The sequence below is a fragment of the Cyprinus carpio genome, chromosome A5 (genome assembly GCF_018340385.1).
Source record: "Cyprinus carpio isolate SPL01 chromosome A5, ASM1834038v1, whole genome shotgun sequence".
Taxonomy (NCBI): Eukaryota; Metazoa; Chordata; class Actinopteri; order Cypriniformes; family Cyprinidae; genus Cyprinus; species Cyprinus carpio.
In genome coordinates, this window is record NC_056576.1 from 28,349,317 (window position 1) to 28,370,312 (window position 20,996).

General features: G+C 37.5%; 2 protein-coding genes across 2 annotated transcripts; one reads left to right on the plus strand and one right to left on the minus strand.

Annotated features, from left to right (window-relative positions):
• The first annotated feature begins 1,647 nt into the window (after positions 1-1,647).
• Positions 1,648-16,764, plus strand: adamtsl2 (ADAMTS-like 2). The gene is given in 20 exon segments (XM_042756742.1): positions 1,648-1,715; positions 1,717-1,902; positions 4,713-4,815; positions 5,025-5,167; positions 6,649-6,724; positions 6,959-7,061; positions 7,138-7,283; positions 7,375-7,498; positions 7,603-7,683; positions 8,445-8,620; positions 9,012-9,333; positions 9,844-10,186; positions 11,671-11,771; positions 11,891-12,017; positions 12,660-12,873; positions 13,194-13,349; positions 14,136-14,306; positions 14,386-14,562; positions 14,762-14,906; positions 15,858-16,764. Coding segments are annotated over 20 exon segments (3,084 nt in total). The 3' UTR covers positions 15,980-16,764.
• Positions 16,765-17,801: 1,037 nt separating this feature from the next.
• LOC109082320 (protein FAM163B-like) lies at positions 17,802-20,679 on the minus strand. Its single transcript, XM_019097213.2, has 3 exons — positions 20,461-20,679; positions 18,549-18,664; positions 17,802-18,459 (listed from the first exon to the last, which is right to left on the minus strand). The coding sequence occupies exons 2-3, from the start codon at positions 18,639-18,641 to the stop codon at positions 18,007-18,009; spliced, it is 546 nt and encodes a 181-aa protein (XP_018952758.1). The 5' UTR covers positions 18,642-18,664; positions 20,461-20,679; the 3' UTR covers positions 17,802-18,006.
• Positions 20,680-20,996: the final 317 nt, after the last annotated feature.

Below are 20,996 nucleotides of genomic sequence, written 5' to 3' on the forward strand. Positions count from 1 at the left end.
TTATTTCACTGGAATAACCATTGGTGAATAATTCAAAAACAGGAGCGTGCATTAAAAATATTTTGGTCATGAATACCAAATATTTTCCTTAATAGCATGAACCAACTGCTAGAAAGCAGTGATCATTGGACTTTAAAATGCAGGTCTGTTTATTTCCCATATCTGCTTAGCTTGCAATCAGTTTGCATAGCAGAGCTGATTCATTGTTCCAAAATAGACGCTGCAGAATTAGGCTCTAACAACATGCCTGTCGCGTGAGAAGAACATTTGTTTGGACTATGAATGTAGTAAATGCATTCATGTGTGGTACATTAGACAGCTAGTTACAGAGCAATAAACATTTTATCCACAAAATACACTTGATTTTCTGTGACCTACAAGGAGTGTTTTTCATTCCCTATAGTTTAGACTGAAGGAACATTTCTATTTTCTTGTCTGTTTATAACAATCAATATGCATTTTCCCTTTACAGCCATTCACCTTAGAAATATTGAAGATTTTCTCTCCGTCTCTGTGTCACACACACCGACACACAGACCTTCCCTGTGTTTTCTACCTTGTACTTTTAGGCTTTTAAAAAGCGACCATTCTTCCAGATTTCCAGACTCTGCAAATCTCCTGAAGTATGTCTATCTATCACCATACAAATCTGTGGTTGAGAGGAGTGTTTGATTGAGCTTTAAGTGTAGCGAAGCGTCCCTAATGTACAGAGCAGACAGACAGGCAACGAAGAGAACATGTGGTCTATAAATGTGCACGTCACACACAGGCATGGTGGTCTCAACTATCTGCCAGTGCTGCCCAAGCCTTTTTCTCCATCCATCACTCTCTTCCTCACACTCTTGTGAGTCTTTTATTACACTGCAAAGCATCACTTTCTGAATCAGTATAAAAAAACAATCATACATAAAACAAATTTATTTGAGAAGATAAGATGATGTGTCATTTTTTTATTTTCGTTTAAAGCAGGAACCACATACAATTTAGTTAGATTCATAATTAAAACAATGAAAAATTTTAAACTAAAATTAATTCATTTAATGTTTATATAAATAATATCTATCTATCTATCTATCTATCTATCTATCTATCTATCTATCTATCTATCTATCTATCTATCTATCTATCTATCTATCTGTGTGTGTGTGTGTGTGTGTGTGTGTGTGTGTGTGTGTGTGTGTGTGTGTGTGTGTGTGTGTGTGTGTGTGTATCCATCCAAAAGAAGACAAAAATAATATTCCCCCTGTCTTTTGTATGTTTTCATTTGTTGAGTTCTCTGTTTCTTATTGGTTTGCCTGGTCACCATTTCATTTTCTTTTCAGAGCCACTAATCTCCATCATTGTTGTACTCGTTGTCAGTGATTGTTATCAGTAGTCCCATTAAGTGCTCTTACACTGTGGCCTGTGGTACCAAGGTAAGACTGAATTACTGCACAGCGGGAAACACAAGAGAGGATGATCTGGCTTAGACAAAGTGTGTGTGCTTAGGGTGAATGGACTGATGTGATGAGGAGGGGTACAGTGGGGACTTCTCTGTGGGAAACAGCAACTTCCTCCCTGTCTGTCTATGAGCGGAGACCAGTAGACAGCAGCTTGGCTGAGACTGTGGCACTGTGGCTCCGCTCCACCACACAGCAGCGGCAGCCCATGAGCTTGGCACCAGCCGGGAAAGTGTTTTCACATAGGCGTTCCCAAACGCTGCCACTCTCTTCCTGCTGGGACTGAAGGAAGGAAAGCGGGAGGGAGGAGGAGAGGAAGGGAGGCAGGGGGAGAGGAGGGATGCAGGAGCACACCTTACCCTCTTTACAAGGCACATCCTCAGAGCACACCATTAGAAACCACCACTGCACCACCCACACTGTCCAAGCAGCACTCAGCTCCAACACTGCCCCTGGACTGCAGGTAAGGGCAAATATTTACTGTGGGACTGACTCTCTCTCTCTCTCTCTCTCTCTCTCTCTCTCTCTCTGTGTGTGTGTGTGTGTGAGTGTGTCCATTTTGCTGAATCGTGCCGAATGTTTTGGGAAAGAGTATTGGAAGCCAAGTAGACTAGACACTTGTTCCACAAACCCAAACAAACAGTGTTAACTGCTCTGCTGAAGTAAAGAGCTGGATGAAAGTGGAATAAAGTGACAGTAATGGTCACCTGGGGTGGGGGTGGGGGTTACGGGGGGGATGTGGTTATTCTTTGGTTTCAGCTGCAGAGAACAGCTGAGACTTGCTTTAAATACAAAGTAGAAAAATGTTCTTAGTACATTTTTTAAATGATAACTTCTGTATAAATACATAGAAAGGGTGCTTTGCAGCAGTGGTGTGCACAGACCTCCGGAGGGGCAGGGGAGAAGTGGCTTTGTAGTGAGGCCATACTGTTTGTTATTAAAAGTTATATGTATGTTAATATATAGTTAACGATAATTAGTCATGTTTTGAAGTGTCCACTTGAAAAGTTCCAAGAAAATGAATGTGTGGTTTTGACAATGTGTAAGTCAAGAGGAAATTAAATTTGATATTAATCTTAAAATTGCTACTCACCTAAATAAATCACCATGGATGATAAATGGAAGAGGGGAACCACAAGAAATCAGTGAGCAGTTCAAGTGTTGACAGGAGCCAAAGCAACTAAATGAGAAAAATGGCACCCCTAGAAAGTAGAGAGCCCTGCATATCACATGCCAAAAAAAAAAAAAAAAAAAAAAAAAAAAAAAAAAAAGATATTGTGGCAATGAATTTGTTCCTCCTTTTTAATTAATTCATGGCCAATTAATATAATGTTGTTCCATGATTTAACTAAAAAGGAGGAATGAATTCTTAATTCATGACCATGATATCTATTTTTTCTTTTGCATGCATGAACGGGTCTCTGGAAGTAAGGTAAACAATTCTAAAGTAAGTTTTCTATTTCATCTATTTACTTCTATGTGATAATGAATGTACATTATCTTGATTACTTATTTTTTAATTTTAATTACATTTTAATTTTGATTAAATTATCTTATAATTTGACGTACAGTATAGTTTCCAAAAACTTTCAAAAATGATTCATTACAATGTACAAAACAATTTGCCTAGCAACAAGTTGAACACTGTAAAATATTACAGTAATGTAAACACTTACGTTTTCCAAGGCCACATTCACTAGAGTTGATAACTGAGACAAAAGATGAAACCATCTGAATTTGTATGAAACCATAATAAGTGAGTCTGTGATGTGATACCACAGATGTGAAAGTTACCCAGAAAACTGTAATGATATATAGTATTACCATTGATGATTACCTGCATTAAAGAGATTTTCTATTTGGAGCGCTACAATTTTTCTTAAGTTTGACGTGAATATACGAAAATAGCAATTAACCATGAATCAAGTATTCCAGACAGCTGTGTAATCCAGAGTGCAGCTAAGGCTTCTGGTGTCAGCTACATCTATTTATTTTAGTTATTTTAGTTCATTATGCATTTGATGTTGCTTGTTACACTGAAAAAAAAAAATTCTAATTAAGATTATTGATGTATGTTTTACAAGAAAATACATATTTCAGTTTTTCTACTTCAAAATTGTAAGCTTAATTCAATGTGTTACTCGCCATTTCTTTGTGATTGTGAAATTTACTAGCAATTTACTAGCAGTGAAAATTGGTTTGTAGCGCAAATAGTTTACAGTTTACTGCACTCTTTACAGTTTACTGTTATTCTTCTAAGCTGCAACATTGATTTTCCACTTGAAGGCGATGAACATGAGAAGTCTGCTGAGAACTGAGGAGTCCTTGCGTCTGGTCCCTGTGACCAGAAGCTCTTCCAGTGAAGGATGAGTCTGCTTCCAGCTCATAGACAGGGCTTGCCCCCCCAAATGTGGAACGGCCCTGCTGTCTTTCTGTCTGCTGCCAGGGAAAGAAAAACACCCCTCTTCCCTTGAGCGGAGGCCTCAGTGGAGGGGGGGAGGGGGTTACCCTGTGTTTACTCTCTTTCGAGGCCTGGGAAGCTCAGAAGAGGAAGGTCTGTCTCGGCCGTCACAGCCTCGCTGCGTGGTCTGTGGGAGACGAGTGTTTGGCGAGCTGGCAGTGCTCCAGCTGGATGTGTCTGGAGATGATAATGAACTCCAGGTGCTCCAGTGGGTAGTTTAAGACACCTGTCACCAATATTTAGTGCCAGAAAAAGCCAGACTGCAAACAGAGTGAGACGATCCGTTTGCTTACTTTAAGGAGCCTACCTAATTGGAGGTGCAGGTCTGATGAGGAGACATGAGATGCAGGAGAACTGGAGAACTGTGTGTGATTTGGTTTTGGTTATATATTTGAATGCAGCTATGTGCATGTAAGTTGTTGTTGCATCACCGGTCACTTGAAATACAAGCTAGAGAATCTCATACTTTCTTTCACTCTATTTCACGTGTTCCTGGCAACAAAACTGTTGGGGCACGTGCCCCTAATATTTTTTAAGCCAAGTGTATTTTCAGTGCAAAAAATAGGTATTTGCAGTATTTTTGATTCACTCAAAACAAAAAAAGCATTTATTCGCCTCATTTAACTTGAAACAACCAATATATGAAAAACTTAATTCTATAGTATAGTCTACACTCACTTTCATCCATTCAAAGATATCCTTAGAAGATATAGCAGACGTGAACTGAAGCTCCTTGTGCTTAGATCTGTGAAGAACTAATTATACCTCTTTTCTGAGAGATTATTCTGTTTCTTTTCTCCAAATCCCTGCAGGATGAGGATCTGGTCAAGGGCCCAGTATGTGGAGAGCAGTCTAGTGCTGCTTGGTCTTGTAACGCTGGCTCTGTCTCTGGGTAATATATCAAGTAGAGGACAGGTTTGTAAAGTTTTTTTATTTTTTTGTGATAAATCAAAACCCACGTCTCACTAGATTTATGTTAAAAACAAGAAAGCCTGTTTTTTTGCAGTATATGTTGTAATACTCTATTTCAGTGATTACAAATATAAGAAATGTTATAGCATGCTCTTAGCAAAGATGTTGGCCACCAATGTTAATTTTCTTAATGAACTCTTTATTTGCCAAAGGAAGAGGGTGTTGCCTCTAACAGTCTAGAGGACGGGCTGGAGGTGATCAAGTACTGGTGGGGAGAGTGGACAAAATGGACCGCCTGCACACGCACCTGTGGAGGAGGAGTCATGTCACAGGAGAGACACTGTCTACAGCAAAGGTCAGTGGCTGTCACACAAAACATTGGCTGCACATTTTACATTTTATAATACATTTTATAAAGCTATTATAAAAACAATCTGTTACGGTATGTAATGCTGGTACGATTTAACTGCAAGATCAATTTTATATGAGGAATGTATGCACAAGGTTTCACTGACACCACTCCACCTGCAAAATACAGCAGTAAGCTTGCTAGTTAGTATGAAATCCCAGTTCCACTGCATAAGAAAAAAATCCATGCTTTAGTAAGTCATAATTGTGAAAAGGTAAAATTATGAGATAAATAGTCAAAATTATGATATATTAAGTAATCTCTTCTTCTAGCTATTTAGTCGTGTCCGACTCTTGGCTACTTCATAGGCCTGCATCCTCCACGTCCTTCTGTCTTATACCGCTTCCTTGAGGTCGCTCATTCTCATGCCGGTGTCCACCTGGATGGTATCCAGTCAGCATATCCTTGGGCGGCCTCTCCTACGTGTTCCGCTGACCAGTCCCAGCATGGTAGATTTTTCCAATGATGAATCGGCTCTCATAACATGTCCAAAGAATGTTAACCTTTGCCTGGTGATTTTAGCTTTAAGCGACATTTCTGGCTTGATTCGGTTTAGGACTTCCGCACTGGTTTTCATCACCGTCCATGGAATTCACAGCAGCCTTCTCCAACACCAGAGCTCGAACGCATCAATCTGTCTTTTGTCAGCGATTTTCATTATCCAGCTTTCACAACCATATGTTACAATGGGGAACATGATGGACTGGACGATTCTGCACTTCGTGGGGAGGCTAATATCTTTGTTTTTCCAGATCTTGGTCATATTCGCCATTGCACCGTGACCCAGTGCATTCCTTCGCTTGATTTCAGATGTGCAGCCTCCGTCCTGCTCAATCATGAATATATTAAGTCATAGTTAGAAAAAAAAGTCACATTTATGACATACATGTACTTAGTCAATTATGAGATAAAATGTCATAATTCTTAATAAAATAGACAAAATCTAATTTTTGTGACATGGTGTACAAAGACATAATTATGAGATAAAAAGTCATAATGATGACATACTAAGTAATAATTATGATATAAAACGATATATAGTCCAATTTATGGCAAACTAAATCATAATTGTGAGATACTAAGCAACAAGTATGACAAAAATGTCACTTAGGTCATATTTGTATCCAACTTTTTGTTTCAGTTTTGACTTATCTCACATTTTAAACTTTTTATATCATCATGATTTATCCTAGCATGATTTTTTTGGCCTTCCACAAAGTAAGTTAGCCTGCTCAAATTCAGAGTTTTTGTACCAATTTTCTATTACATTCTGGAAAAAAAAGTCTTTGGTTTAGTCTTCTTCACTGAACCATTTCTAATTCTTAAATCATTTAATTTTTTTTATAAGGCACCGGGAAAAAACTGTGAGTGTAATAAATGTCCTCTTGTATTCAACTGCTACTAAACTAAAACAATTTTTTTCAAAGAAAGAAAACAACCACCGGTAAAGACAACATGACATGCACAGGCAATGCAAAAAAGTATCATCTCTGCAATGCTAAGGTCAGCTCACAGTATCTGTCTTTCCTTTCCTTTCTCTCTATCACACACACAGTGCATTTGGACAGTCCAACAGAAATGCATCCCAGATGCCTGACGCTCCACTTCCACCTGAGGCTTACTATTAATGCATGCATAATTTGCTCTTTTAAGTCAGTTTTAATGTCTATTGAAACCAAATAGACTGTAAAGCAAGATTCCGTTATGTTCAACTGAATGTCTTTCTGTGAATTACAGGAATGTCCTTCTACAGGAAGGAGCTTCAGAGAAGAACAGTGCTGGTCATTCAACTCTCAGGTTTACAATGGAAAAAATTACCACTGGAAACCTCTCTATCCCGGTATTAACTGTTTTATTTAATGAAGCTGTGCTGTAAGGGTATCCTTTACATTAAAACAAGTTTTATATTTCTGTAGATGACTACGTTCATATCTCCAGCAATCCATGTGACTTGCACTGCACCACCTCTGATGGTCAAAGACAGCTGATGGTACCTGCACGTGATGGAACGTCTTGCAAGTACAGCAACTACAGGGGCGTGTGTGTAAATGGGAGATGTGAAGTAAGTAGCTTACATTGCTATAAGATTTATCCTCATATGACTTTTCTCAGGCATGTGATCTAAACTTATAAGCTGATGTGTAACTTTGCAGCCCATTGGATGTGATGGTGTCCTCTTCTCCCCCAACACTCTGGATAAGTGCGGTGTATGTCAGGGAGATGGGAGCAGCTGCACTCGCATTACTGGGAACTTTCGCCGTGGGGCTTCTAGTTTAGGTAATGTCAGTTCAGTGTTTTGTAGAAGGGCATTCAGTTTCAGTGGTTCTGAGTAAATTCATCAAGGAACCAGAATTCTAATTAAGTGAACTATTTCTTCAAAGGCTATTCTTTCATAACTCAAATCCCAGAAGGATCATGGGACATCCAGATTATAGAGAGGAAGAAGTCTGCAGATATCCTGGGTGAGCAAACCTTTGAATGGCTTACACTGTGTGTTAGACTTTCAGAGTATGACGATACTTCATACTTCATCTGCAATATCAAGCATTTTCCATGACATGGGGGACAAATCTGTGCATTGAAACCCACAATAATTGCCCTAGTAGGCTAATCAGTGTTATTGTTGATAAAAACCTCTGAACTGTTAAAAAAAATGTGTTAATTGAAATAAAGCTGAAATAAAATAAAATATAAGTTATATATATATATATATATATATATATATATATATATGTGTGTGTGTGTGTGTGTGTGTGTGTGTGTGTGTGTGGGTGTGTGTGTGGGTGTAAAACCTTAAAAAAAAAACAAAAAAAACTCGATGAAAATTAGAAATGGCAAGTACTAAAATTACTAAACTGAATGAAAAAGCTAAATAGAAATAAAACAACAACAAAAGGACATAAAAATGACTAAAATAATTAACTAAAATTAAATGAAAACTGAAAGAAAAAAGGCTAATTCAAATTATATACACAAAACACAGGCTTTACATGTGACGTGACAAATTAATCATTTATGTTTCTCATAGTTTATCTTTGGCTGCATTCAAATTATTTTGTAATTGGGGATTTTTTTTGATCAAAGATTGTATTGGTGGATGTGTTTGCGGGGAATTTGACTACTGAATATGTAACATTTTAACTCTGCTCGAATTAAAGAAATTACTTGAATAAAGATTGGTTAATTTTGCTGAACACTATATCTTACCCTTGTTATTTTCCAGCTGTGACTGACCAAGCAGGGAACTTCTTCTTCAACGGTGCATATAAAGTGGACACCCCTCAGAACTTCCACGCAGCAGGGACCATTTTCAAATACCGGCGGCCTACTGATGTGTATGAGACGGGGATCGAGTACATCGTGGCAAAAGGGCCCATCGATCAGCCCATCAATGTTCTGGTACTGTAGCCGTGGTCCTCTCTTCGCCGCCAAGGGCTCATGGGTAATCTCACTGGCTGGCTAACCATGGCTTTGACTTAGTGCAGGCCAAAGGTCTAATGGTTCACTCTGCTTAAATGGTAATAATCTGATGCAATGTCCCAGGAGGAATGACTCAATTATTTTACTTAAATCTAGGTTCATGGGACGAATACAAAGGATGAAAAGGGAAATATTGCATTCTGGAAATTTTTCAACCTTGGTGCCCTTTTATTGCCATGAATTTGTGCAGCGTAATTATTAATTCTGGGAAAGAGTAGTCCAGAATGTTTGTTTCCCATCAAGTTTTTTATAACATGTTTGTCTTAATTGTCTTTAATTGTTGGACATGCCACTGTCTTTTCTCTCAAAGGTCTGGAACCAAAATGGCCAAAATCCTTATATCACCTACGAATACACAGTGATGAGGGAATCTATGGCTTCTGTCTCCCAGCCCCCCATTTACACGGGCCCCCAAGGAGGATCCAGTCTGGTGTCTGTGGAGATTGGGAGTGTTTTACACCATAATGAGAGCATGTATAATAAGACAGTCCCTGAGATGGAGGGAAACCAGGTACAGACCACTGGACCACGGGCTGTGGAAGGACAAAAGCCTGGCCAGGAAACTAATGAAGTGTACGAGACAGCGAACATTAATTGCAAGCAGGATACTAACACACAAGTCCAGTATACAGGTAAATATCTGTTTTTGTCTATATGTTTATTTAATATGCTCTGTTTTGTCAATACATTTCTGTAATTGTATTTCATATCATGAGGAATCAAATTTAAGATTGTATTAAATGTTTTTATGTCTATTTGTTAATAAAGGATTGTGGACACATATTATCTTAAGGAAACAAAATTATTTTGAATTGAAAAATTAAAGTCAGACACTTGGGATATGTTGTTACTACATTTGATGCCCCCCCACTTATCTTTTATATTTATATCTTTAAGTATATTTAATAAACAGAATCATTAAATCTGAATTCAAAGCCTCTTAAATGAGTTGCTATTGATTGCAGTGATCTGCAGAGATCTGTTTAAAACCCAGACGTTGTTTTGGTTTGGTACTGACCAAGTTTTTAGGATCTATTTCAGATGTACCTTAACAGGTACAGCCCTCGAGCAAAATTAATTTATTCTTCAGTGGCAAATGAATCTATCTTTTCTTTAATGAATCAAACCTTCTTTGTTTTAAGAGGGGAACTGCAGCTGGCCCAGTGGAGTAGGAGCCCCTGGTGTAGTACTCGCGAGCAGACCTGCAGAGGACATAGAAAACTCTGAAAACCTCATCTGGAGAGTGCTGCTGGGAGAGCGGATTGGCTCCAATGGAGTTCTTGCCAACATCTCAACCAATCAGCTTCTTACTAGTAGAGATGGCTTGTCCTCTGAAGGCCCTCTGGAGTTAGACTACAGCAGTCTTGAGCAAGCGGGTCTTAATGGCTCACTGCTTGAGTTCACCCTCGGGCACCAACGAAATGACACGGGGGACTTCCTGCTCCTAAACAGAACTGTTACTTCCATTTTACGCAATCGCACCAGGTAAACGTGATCATGTACATTACTGTTGAGCAAGTTTGGGGTTGGTAAGATTTTTGTTTGATGTGTCTTATGCTTACAAAAACACAGTACATTTTCTGAAATACCATTACAATTCAAAATAAAATTTTCACAACAAAATTTCAAAATCTTCTATTTTCATATATTGTAAAATGAAATTTATTCCTGTGATGGCAAAACAGAATTTTCAAAAGTCATTACTCCAGTCTTCACTGTCACATGATCCTTCAGAAATCTTTGGTGCTCAAGAAACATTTCTCATTATTTTCAACGTTGACAACAATGTTTATAGTGCTGCCTATTATTTTTGTACAAACTGTGATATTTATTTCAGCGGCCTTTCATTAAAAAAAAAAAAAAAAAAAACTGAAATAGCAATCGTTTGTAACATTATAAATGTCTTTATTTGGATCAATTTAATGCATCCTTGCTGAATAAAAGTGTTTATTTTTTTTTCAAAAAATCTTTTTGACCCCAAACTTTTGAACTGTATTGAATTTTTATAATTATTATTTTATTTGTAATATTTTAATAATTCAATAAAAAAACAGCCAATAGGCTTTAATTATATCACAAACATGAAGCATGATTTGCTACTTTCTGGTCAGTGGTGTTAATGAGAGGCGCATTCTCATTCTAGAGGGCATTTGATTGGATAAAATTCTGTATAGTGCAGGATGGGTCATCAAAACTCCAATTCTGACCTCAAGATCATGCCAACCATTGGATATCTTTTATCAGTTGGTTTCAAATGTTAGGAGTAGGTCTTAGCCCTCCACCCTGGCATGCCAAAGCTGTGCTGGACGGGCTCAGGTGGGACAGCCCTGCTCGTGGGAGAATGGAATGTACTGCAGACTCAAGCTCTGGCTGGGTCTTTTTTGTTAACGTTCTCTGAGACATTCAAAGAGCGCCAAGGGGAGACGGCCAAGCAGAGACTGGCGGGATTGCATTCCATCATATTTATAATTCATGCTGGGTTCTCTCCGCCACGTCCAAACACTGCATTACCTGCCCCTCTGCCAGAGATCATAAAGAACATCTCATGAAATGCCCTTACTCATATCCGAAGCAGAAGAGAAAGATTCCAGGTGGGGAGAAGAAGAGAAGGCCTGAATGTAAGGAAGACGGACTTTCTGAGAAACATAATTCAAGATGTTTTGTTATTTGTGGAAAAAAGTGCCATAGATCACTCGGGTACAGACTACGCTTGTCGCATCAGATAAATGCCAGGAATTTATCACAAGAGCAAATTTTATTGGGTCCTGTCTAGTTGAGGGAATGTGCTGTTTTCCAGCCTTGACATTAAGGTAATGAGTGTGACCAGGAATGGTAAAAATGTTAGTGGTTTTATGACTGGAGTGTCAGTTGGTGTCTCGGCATCAACAAACGTGAACGGTCTGCCTAATATACAGTGCAGGTGGCTGAACTGTGACCTAGTCTGAGATGCTCTGTTTTCTTTGCCGCAGGAATAACCAAAGACTCCTTCAGAAGAACAAACTGAGTGCTGCTGACATGTACCGCTGGAAGCTGTCCTCACAGGAGCCCTGCAGTATGACCTGCTCGATAGGTAATCAAGGCATTGAACTTAATAGTCACTGTGCACTCAAACACCCACACATAAACATTCCTCATAACCCTGTTTGTTTATGTGGGGAGGTCTTTATACAATGATTTTTTCTCAAATAGGTGTGTCGAAATCACTTGCCATGTGTGTGCGGTATGATGGCATTGAAGTGGATGATGTTTATTGTGACGCTTTGACTCGACCAGAGCCAGTTCATGATTTCTGCATTGGCAGAGAATGCCAGCCTAGGTGCGTGTGCTGCAATTGTCACAGAAATAGTATGGAGCCCCGTATACGGGAATATCCAAAAACGTCATAAAGGCATCGTAAAACCAATCTGGATGAATCAAGTGGTTTAATTCAAGTCTTGTGAAGAGATATGACCGCTTCTTATGATAAACAGATTCAGTTTAGGCTTTTATTTACATCTAAACAATGATTGACACACATGCATAGAGCACATCACATATGGTAAACACGGAAGCTCAGCTATAAGCTTTTGATACTACAAAACCAAACAGGATGTGATGCACTTTATGTATGTGCATAAACATTAGTGTTTACTATACTGTATGTGATGCACTTTATGTATGTGTTTATATATGAGGTATATTATATGTATGGATTCATTTTAGGATGCTTTTATGACCTTTTTGGATCTTCAAATTTTTGGTTACATGGACTTTCTATGGAGGGACAGAAACCTCACAGGTTTCATTAAAAATATCTGCGGAGGCTCTGTAGAAAAGAGAAGAAAGGTAAAGAAAACCAAAGAAAAAATTAAAAAATTCTGTCATCATTTAATCACCCTCATGCCATTCCAATCATTTTATTATGTACCATGAAAACTGGTACTTGACACAAAACTCTTAGTGTGGTCTTTATGTGTAGATGGGAGGCAAACAGCTGGAGTGAGTGTTCTCGGACCTGTGGAGAAGGTTTCCAGTTTCGTCTCGTGCGTTGCTGGAAGATGCTGGCTCCCGGCCTAGACAGCTCAGTTTACAGTGACCTCTGTATAGAGGCACAACTAGAGCGCCCCCCAGAGCGCCGGTCCTGTAAAAGCCCCACTTGTGGCCCTCAGTGGGAGGTAGCCGAGTGGTCAGAGGTAGGTTAAGAGCACATTTAGTAAACTCTCTATTATAACCCCCATACACTGCAAATAAATAAATAAAAACAAATAAATAAAAACATTTTTAATCAGTGTATTTGTCTTGTCCAATGAAATTTCCCAAACATCACTTTAACAAGTTAAATTTATGTGAGTAGCAAAACTGTATAATATGAGAATTGTTTTATGTTGAATTAGGTCCTTATGACGTTAGCAATTTTTTTTTCTCATTTGAAGCATAAACAATACATTTCTTAGATTTATTTTTAAAACAACAGAACAAAGCTCAATTTTTTATTGTTTTGTTGGTTGTGCAGTGTCCAGCTAAATGCGGTCTCCGGGATCTGATTACTCGAGAGGTCAGATGCTCAGATGAAACCCATGCATGTGATGAGGCAACTCGCCCAGCATCTACCAAAAACTGCACCGGCCCTCCATGTGAGCGCCAATGGACAGCGTCTGAGTGGGGACCGGTGAGATGGGAACACTGTCACAATTTGAAATGCACACACATTATGTTTGACAGTTTAAAAATCTGTAACTGTTTTAATCAAGCACAATTCAATAAAGCAACAAGAGACTTTCAAAGTAATACTAATATGAAGCAAACTGACAGAAAGTCATTTATTTTCAGTCAAGTTGGTGATGAGCGACAGCAACTGCGAAGTTGAGCAGAATTTAACTCAGTATTATTTTACTATCATTAATATACTATTATAATTTTTGTTCATATTTTAAATTAGATTTTATTTATGTGTTTTTTTACACTTTGATTTACTTCAGCTCATCTTTATTTTATTTAAAATAACAAATGTTTATATATATATATAAGGTCCAAAATTACTCTCCACATAACTAAAAGGGATTATCCGCCCAAGAATGAAAATTCTGTGCAAACCCATATGTCTTTTTCTGCAGAACACAAAAGAAGATATTTTAAAGAAGTAAACAACACTGGAGTCCATTGACTTCCATTGTATATACAGCATTTCTCAAAATATCTTCTTTTGTGTTTCACAGAAGAAAGAAAGTCATACAGGTTTGGAACTAAATAAATTCTGACAAAATTTAAATTTGGGGGTGAATTTACCTATTCATTTCCAATGTGATTCTGATTAGGTGTGATTGCATTACATTACTCCTTTTACTTTTAGTGTAGACCAACAAATGTGTTGAATAGTGACTGGTAATAGTAGGATCAGAGGCAAGACATTTAAAATTTCAAATGTTACAAATTTTCTTCTTCCATTTCTACTCAGTGTTCAGGCATCTGTGGGCATGGAAAAACAGTGCGGCACGTGTACTGCAAAACACCAGAGGGCCGAGTGGTACCTGAGTCTCAGTGCTCACCTGAGAACAAACCTCTGGCCATTCACCCCTGTGGAGACAATGAATGCCCTCCACACTGGCTGACCCAAGACTGGGAGAGGGTGAAGATGACACTTACATGTTTAGAAAATGAATGATTTGTCAATAATTCTCCAGTAATCTTTGTCTTCTGCCTTCCAGTGCAACACGACATGTGGACGCGGTGTGAAAAGAAGGACCGTGCTGTGTGTGAGCATCACGGGTGGGAAGGTCCAGATCCACGAGGAAGAGGAATGTGACGGCAGCAAGCGACCAGTAGATGAGGACACCTGCTTTGAGAGGCCTTGCTTCAAGTGGTACACAACACCATGGTCTGAGGTGAAACATTTAAACATGTATCTAATTTTACAGTAAGCTAAGTGAGTTTACAGACAGTTGCCCATGGCATGTACAGTAAGCTAAGTGAGTTTACAGCTAATTTTATTCTTGAGCCTCTCTCTCTCCAGTGAAAGTTCCCAAGCTCAACTTCATATTACTGACTGTTCTTTCTCCTTGATTGTACTCAACTGGTTCTCAGTGCACCAAGACTTGTGGTGTCGGTGTGCGAATGAGAGATGTGAAGTGTTATCAGGGAAGAGAGCTTGTTCGTGGATGCGACCCTTTGACCAAACCTGTTAACAAGCAGACCTGTGCACTCCAGCCCTGCCCCACCGAACCTCCAGGTGTGCCTTAAACAGTTCACTTTTAAAAATAAAGTTCTGCCATTATTTTCTCACTCTCACATTGTTTTAAATCTGTATGCTGTTATTTTTACAGTTAATTATACACCTTTTATGCACCTCAAAAATCTACATCATAACAGGGGTTCTGACCTTTGTCACAAAAAGTCTTCTCTGTTGCCTTTTTCTCTATCAAACTTTAGAAATCATCAGAAATTATATATCAATTGAAAACTTAAAATCTCAAAATTCATCCTTTGAAAACCATTTTAAAATCAGACATTGCATTACCATGAAAATGGTACATCAAAATCATGTTACAAAATGTTTTCATTCAGGAATTATAAAAATGTAAGTTTGTAATACATTCATGTCTATGTTCAAAAATGTGAGTGACAGTTGAGGGGTTAAAAAATATTTCTGACCCTCTACTTAAATATACAGTATTTTATTTTAAATGTTATATTTCACACACACACACACACACACACACACACACACACACACACACACACACACACACACACACACACACACACACACACACACACACACACATATATATATATATATATATATATATATATATATATATATATATATAAAATTATTTTATATGCATAGACATTGTTATTATTATAATATAGCTTCATTTTTGGTCTCCAGACATGATAGAACCAGTGTCAATTGGTGTCATATGTCATCACTGTGCCTTTTGTCCAGTCCTTGTTATTGTATTTATATTGTATTATATTTATAATGTTATGCATGTCTGGAGCAACTGGTGATTCATGATTTTACATTTTTGGTTTAACTATCCCTTAAATATGAAATAAGCAGCTTGAAGCATCGCCTTCTGACTGCAATTTTACATATTATAAAAGCTAAATATGTGCTATAGATCCAGAGAAATCATAAATAACATGAATTATAACTCTATTATTGCTTCACCAGATGAAAACTGCCAGGATCGTCCCACCACCAACTGCTCGCTGGCTCTGAGGGTGAATCTGTGCAGTCACTGGTACTACAGTAAGGCCTGTTGCCATTCTTGCCGTAATCTTCGAGCTTCCTAGCTCATCTCCACCACTCAAGTTTTCATCCTTTCATGTCATCTGCATTGAGATTGTTCAAGGATTGCAGCGAGGAAAGTTTGAATCCGTATTTGTTTATATCTTAAGCTAGATCCATAAAACTGCATTACTGTCAGTATTACAAAATGATACCTATATGACAGTGTCCTGTGATTGTGGGATACAGTAAGGAAATATTAAATTATTTGATTATTGCTCAGAGGATTATATTGCATGTCTTAAAAGTATTTATAATTCGTCAGGTTTTATTGGACATTTTATTATCTGGCTGTGTCAGAGGTGGATACTGAATGTTACCTCTGGCTGAAGATGGCTGATTTAGTACTGTACATACAAACACAGGCTGAGCCTCAAGCCACTGCTGGCTCTTACGCTCTACTGTTTACTTTTATCAAGTTTAACTATTGTTAGACACAGGCTTATGTTAATTTATTGGTTACAGCAGTAGTTTTATTGGGCTCTCTCATTCTGTATGTATCCCATTCATTCATTTTTGTATTTCATTCATTTGATTTTAATTGACAATGAATGATCAGAACTTGACATAGCCGAGTCATTTTATTCTTGTCATTGAGTGAGTCCTGACACTTGAACATGCTATAGTTGAAAATGTATCTGATTCATATATTGTTTCACTAAGACACACTAAACCTAATATATTATACTACTTTACCTCAAGTACAAAAGGCAATCAAATGTAAGTCATTTGATTTTCTTGTAAAACAACTTTTGTGTACCTCTCAGAATATTATAAATATAAAATATTATACTCCAATGAAATGCTGTGGTTTAATGCATTAATGTTGCCTTGTAATGCACCTTATAATGCATGGAATGGGTCTCAAGTATTTTTAGTTAATTATAATAACCCTAGTGTAAATGACATTTATTTAAGATGATTAAGATTATAAAACATTTCATCAGTTTTAGGGAGTCAGAAATCATAGTTACTTTCAGCAATATTCATCTGCATAATTGCCATCATACATAACACACAGACACACATTTTTCTCTTGTTTGATGTTTTTAATTAACCAATTATAGGTCCTTTGTTCTGCACAAGAACTGATGCCCCCTGCTGGCCAGCAAACAGCATGTGCAGTTAAATATGTGCATTTATCACACCATAAGAGCTTGAGGCTCAGTCACTAAATTCTCACACAGCCAGTGTCAATGTTAACATATCTTGCATTTATCAACAAATGAAAAAGATAAAAGACAATAACAGATCATTATTCTGGTGACTTCAGAGTTATTTTTGATCAAAATCAATGCAAACTTTGTGGCACTACACACAAAGACGAGAATGCATAGAATTATAAAACCAGTCAATTAGATTACACAATCAGACACACAAATTTACAATCCTACATGTAAAACTATGAATGCAGGGGGTATTATCATTTCACAAATTAAATATACCGTACATCCACACCATTTCATCAAACCATATACATCTTTTAATCGTCTATTTCACTACAGAAGTAAATATCTGTGATAGACAAAAGAATGCGAAATATCAAAATTTTACTCCAGTTCTCATGCCCTTAAAAAGCCCTATTAGTTACATAATAATAATAATAACATATATATGATAATAAAGCAAATATTTTTATTACACACGGTCAGAAAAGTCTATATATAGGGCACAATGTAATATCAAAATATCAAAGGATTTACATCCATACATATAATTACGGATTACTTTTTTCATCCTTATTTTTAAATACGAAATACCTTTAAACATTACCATTATCTAAAGCAAATATCCAAAAAATGTTACCAGTATCATTTATTTTTTTTCAACAGATGTTTTTTTTTTTTCTAATAGCATCTCAATGATACTAAATAGCACTGGTGCATGACTATCCTTCTGATAGATAAATTCATACATACATACATACATACATACATTTTATGTATTGGATACAATGAATTGAACAACCAGGTACAGCAAAGCACCACAATACATATGAAATGAACACAATGCTTCAGCTGAATATGAGGTGCTACACATCCGTGCTGATGCTGTGATGGGTCAGCACTTCTTGCATGGTGACAGAGCGGATAAGGTTGAGTTTGTGGAAGCTGGGCACCTCCATTGGCAGGTCTAATTCCTCCTGCTGCAGTGTTCTGTAGCTGATCCTGCCACCTCCATTAGGCATCCCCTCCTGTGGGCTCATGTAGAGCGGCAGATACCCCGAGCAGGATGGGCAGAAAGTGTACGAGCGGGGCGGTCTGTAGGGCGCGCGCGGGAAGTATTGAGGATAGCTTACTGGTCCGTTGGACTCAAAGGGCTCCGCAGTCATTAGCAGCTGATTGGAGGATGCGTATTCAGGGAAATGTTTAAGACTCAGTGGACTCTCAGGTGGACTCGGTTGGCGCGGTGGATTTGGTGATGCCTTGGCAACGTCAGCCTCCTCCTCCCCCTCCTCTGACTCGTCTCTTTTACAGCAGTAATACTAATAGGCAGAGTGAGATGTCACACTCAATATGTAAGTAAGTACAGAAGAGGGAGTTACTTATGAGACGAGCAGTAGAGGAGATTTACCTGCAGCCTACAGTAACACAGAACTGTGACAATAGTTAGCAAGATAATGGTAGCCAGAATTCCACCTGTGATGACCACTGTGCCGGCTGTCATTCGAAATCCTCTCCATCAACAAACTAAGCAATCCATAAAGACAAAAAAAAAACAGAGATATTTACGATGCTGTAATGGCTGGACCGATCAGACACACAATTATTTGTTATATTCAACAAAAAAACTTTAAAACCCACTCTGTGAGTTGCATGAACCATCTTCACACTTTAAAGACCACTGATTAAGATTCAGAGAAAATGAGGGTGCTGAGCTAGAAGTCTTCTAAGCAGCCCTAAGTTTGTGTCAGGCTGCGGCCTTGTCTTTCTATTCACCAAAGATCCTCAGATTCCAGCTGGTTCTCTCTCATAAAGAAAAAATCAGCCAAGATCAACTGCTATAGGCAGACAGGTTTGCTGATTGTAATATTCCATTAGCTGATCCAAATATTTATCATTATAACAAGCTAATTTGCTACAATGCAAAACATATTCCCTAGTATATTGCAAAGATTGACACACAGTGAAATGTTTATATAGGACTCAGGTTTAGAGGTCGACCTATAAGGCAAAAGTTTGGAGTGAGTAAGAATTTATTTTAAGAAATTAATACTTTTATTTATCAAGGATGCATTAAATTGGTCAAAGGTGACAGTAAAGACATTGTTTTTCGAACTTTCTATTCAATTAATGAACATGAAAAAAGTAACACGCTTTCCACAAAAATATTAAGCAGCACAGACTGGAGTAATGACTACTGAAAATACAGCTTTGCCATCACAGAAATAAATTACATTTTAAAATATATTCAAATAGAAAACAGTTATTTTAAATTGCAATAATATTTTCACAATATTTTGTTTTTTGCTGTATTTTTGATCCAATGCAGCCTTTGATGAACAGAAGAGATTTCTTTCAAAAACATTATCAATTTTACAGCAGACCCCAAACTTTTGAACAGTACTGTAAGTATATATCTATGTATACACTCAATAGTATTAAAACAAAGAAAATTAATCTCACAATGGTCAGATATCTGCAGTATATTGGTCTAATACTATACAAGCACTCATAATGCTAAAGCATACCACACTCTATTAAATAATAGCAATTTTTTATGCTCTTTGACTTCATTAATTACGGAACTGTATTCAAACACATGCCACAGCAGCGGAATAATAAACTGATCTATGATTGTTGTTCACTGTTACAAATAATCCTGTCTCTGTATTTGTGCAATGCTAATGAAGGTGCAACTGGACACAAGTGAATCAGAAAGGGCCCCTCAATAAGACTTTTAGATTTTGTGATGACAGTATTTGGTCTTACCTCAGGCCAGAGACTCATTCGAGCCCACATAAACTAGTCATCCATTCGCATAAATCACTGGCAAAACATTATATAACCAAATCTAAACGTCATCGTCAGTTAAGAATATTAAACTTTACACTGTAACATTAACTCAAATAGCCTACTCAGAAATCTGTCCAAAAGTCCCTCGGATCTCACAACAAATAAAGCTCTATGAATTTTGCGTCACAATTATAAACCTACTGTATTCAATCAATAAGCTGACGTGTAAAAAAGAGATTTGAAATTTGGTCTTCTATAAATTATGGGCAACTTTTAGTCCGCTTTTAATTTAATTTATTTAGCATTTTTAAAGTATTAAATGTGAACTAAATACTATGTCTTGTAAATAGGCTATAATATCTTACAAATTTATTTATTTATTTATTTTTATCGATCCAGTTCTCTGTGACGATATACCCATAATGAATATTATTAATATAATAATTATTACATTTGTGTTATATAGATAAATGTGATATAAATACATCTTATTAAACTGCATTACCTCAGAAGAGATTTTGTATACTCACATTATGGTATCTACAGAACATAGGGCAGGTGTCCAATGCATCCGGCGAATTTACCCACAAACTAGCCACAAAATCGCTTTCACGAGGTCACATCTCCAGACGGGATGAAATTCCTCTAATAATTAATGATCAGACAAAAAGACCACTCAAATGATAGACGATGATAAGAGCTGAACTTCACGAGCACTGTAGCTGTGAGCAGAAGAGCGTCCGCTGGAGTCACGCGCGTCCCACATCAGTGTGTGTCAACCTCTCCCACTCATCACACTGTTATTCTGTCCTCGATTCTTTTAATCCCTTTAATATCAATTTCAGAGGCGGCAGCATACTTTATAATATGAATCTGAACTTCCATCTAACAGCTGCAGGTTGACTGATTTGTTATTTAAATGTTTAAGATTAATAGGCTATTAATTACTGTTTTAATGTACATGATATGCTCAAGATCTGTATCACTTAAATTTATGCTATGTTATTTTATTCAGATAAAAGATGATCTAGTTTTGATAGAGGATGTGGCTAAACAGTGGCATCAT

Coding starts and splice junctions, on each gene's coding strand:
- LOC109082320 (XM_019097213.2), bottom strand. CDS start 18,641: ATGACAGCCGGCACAGTGGTCATCACAGGTGGAATTCTGGCTACCATT. Junction 18,460..18,548: donor TGTGTTACTGTAGGCTGCAG/GTAAATCTCCTC, acceptor TCTGCCTATTAG/TATTACTGCTGTAAAAGAGA.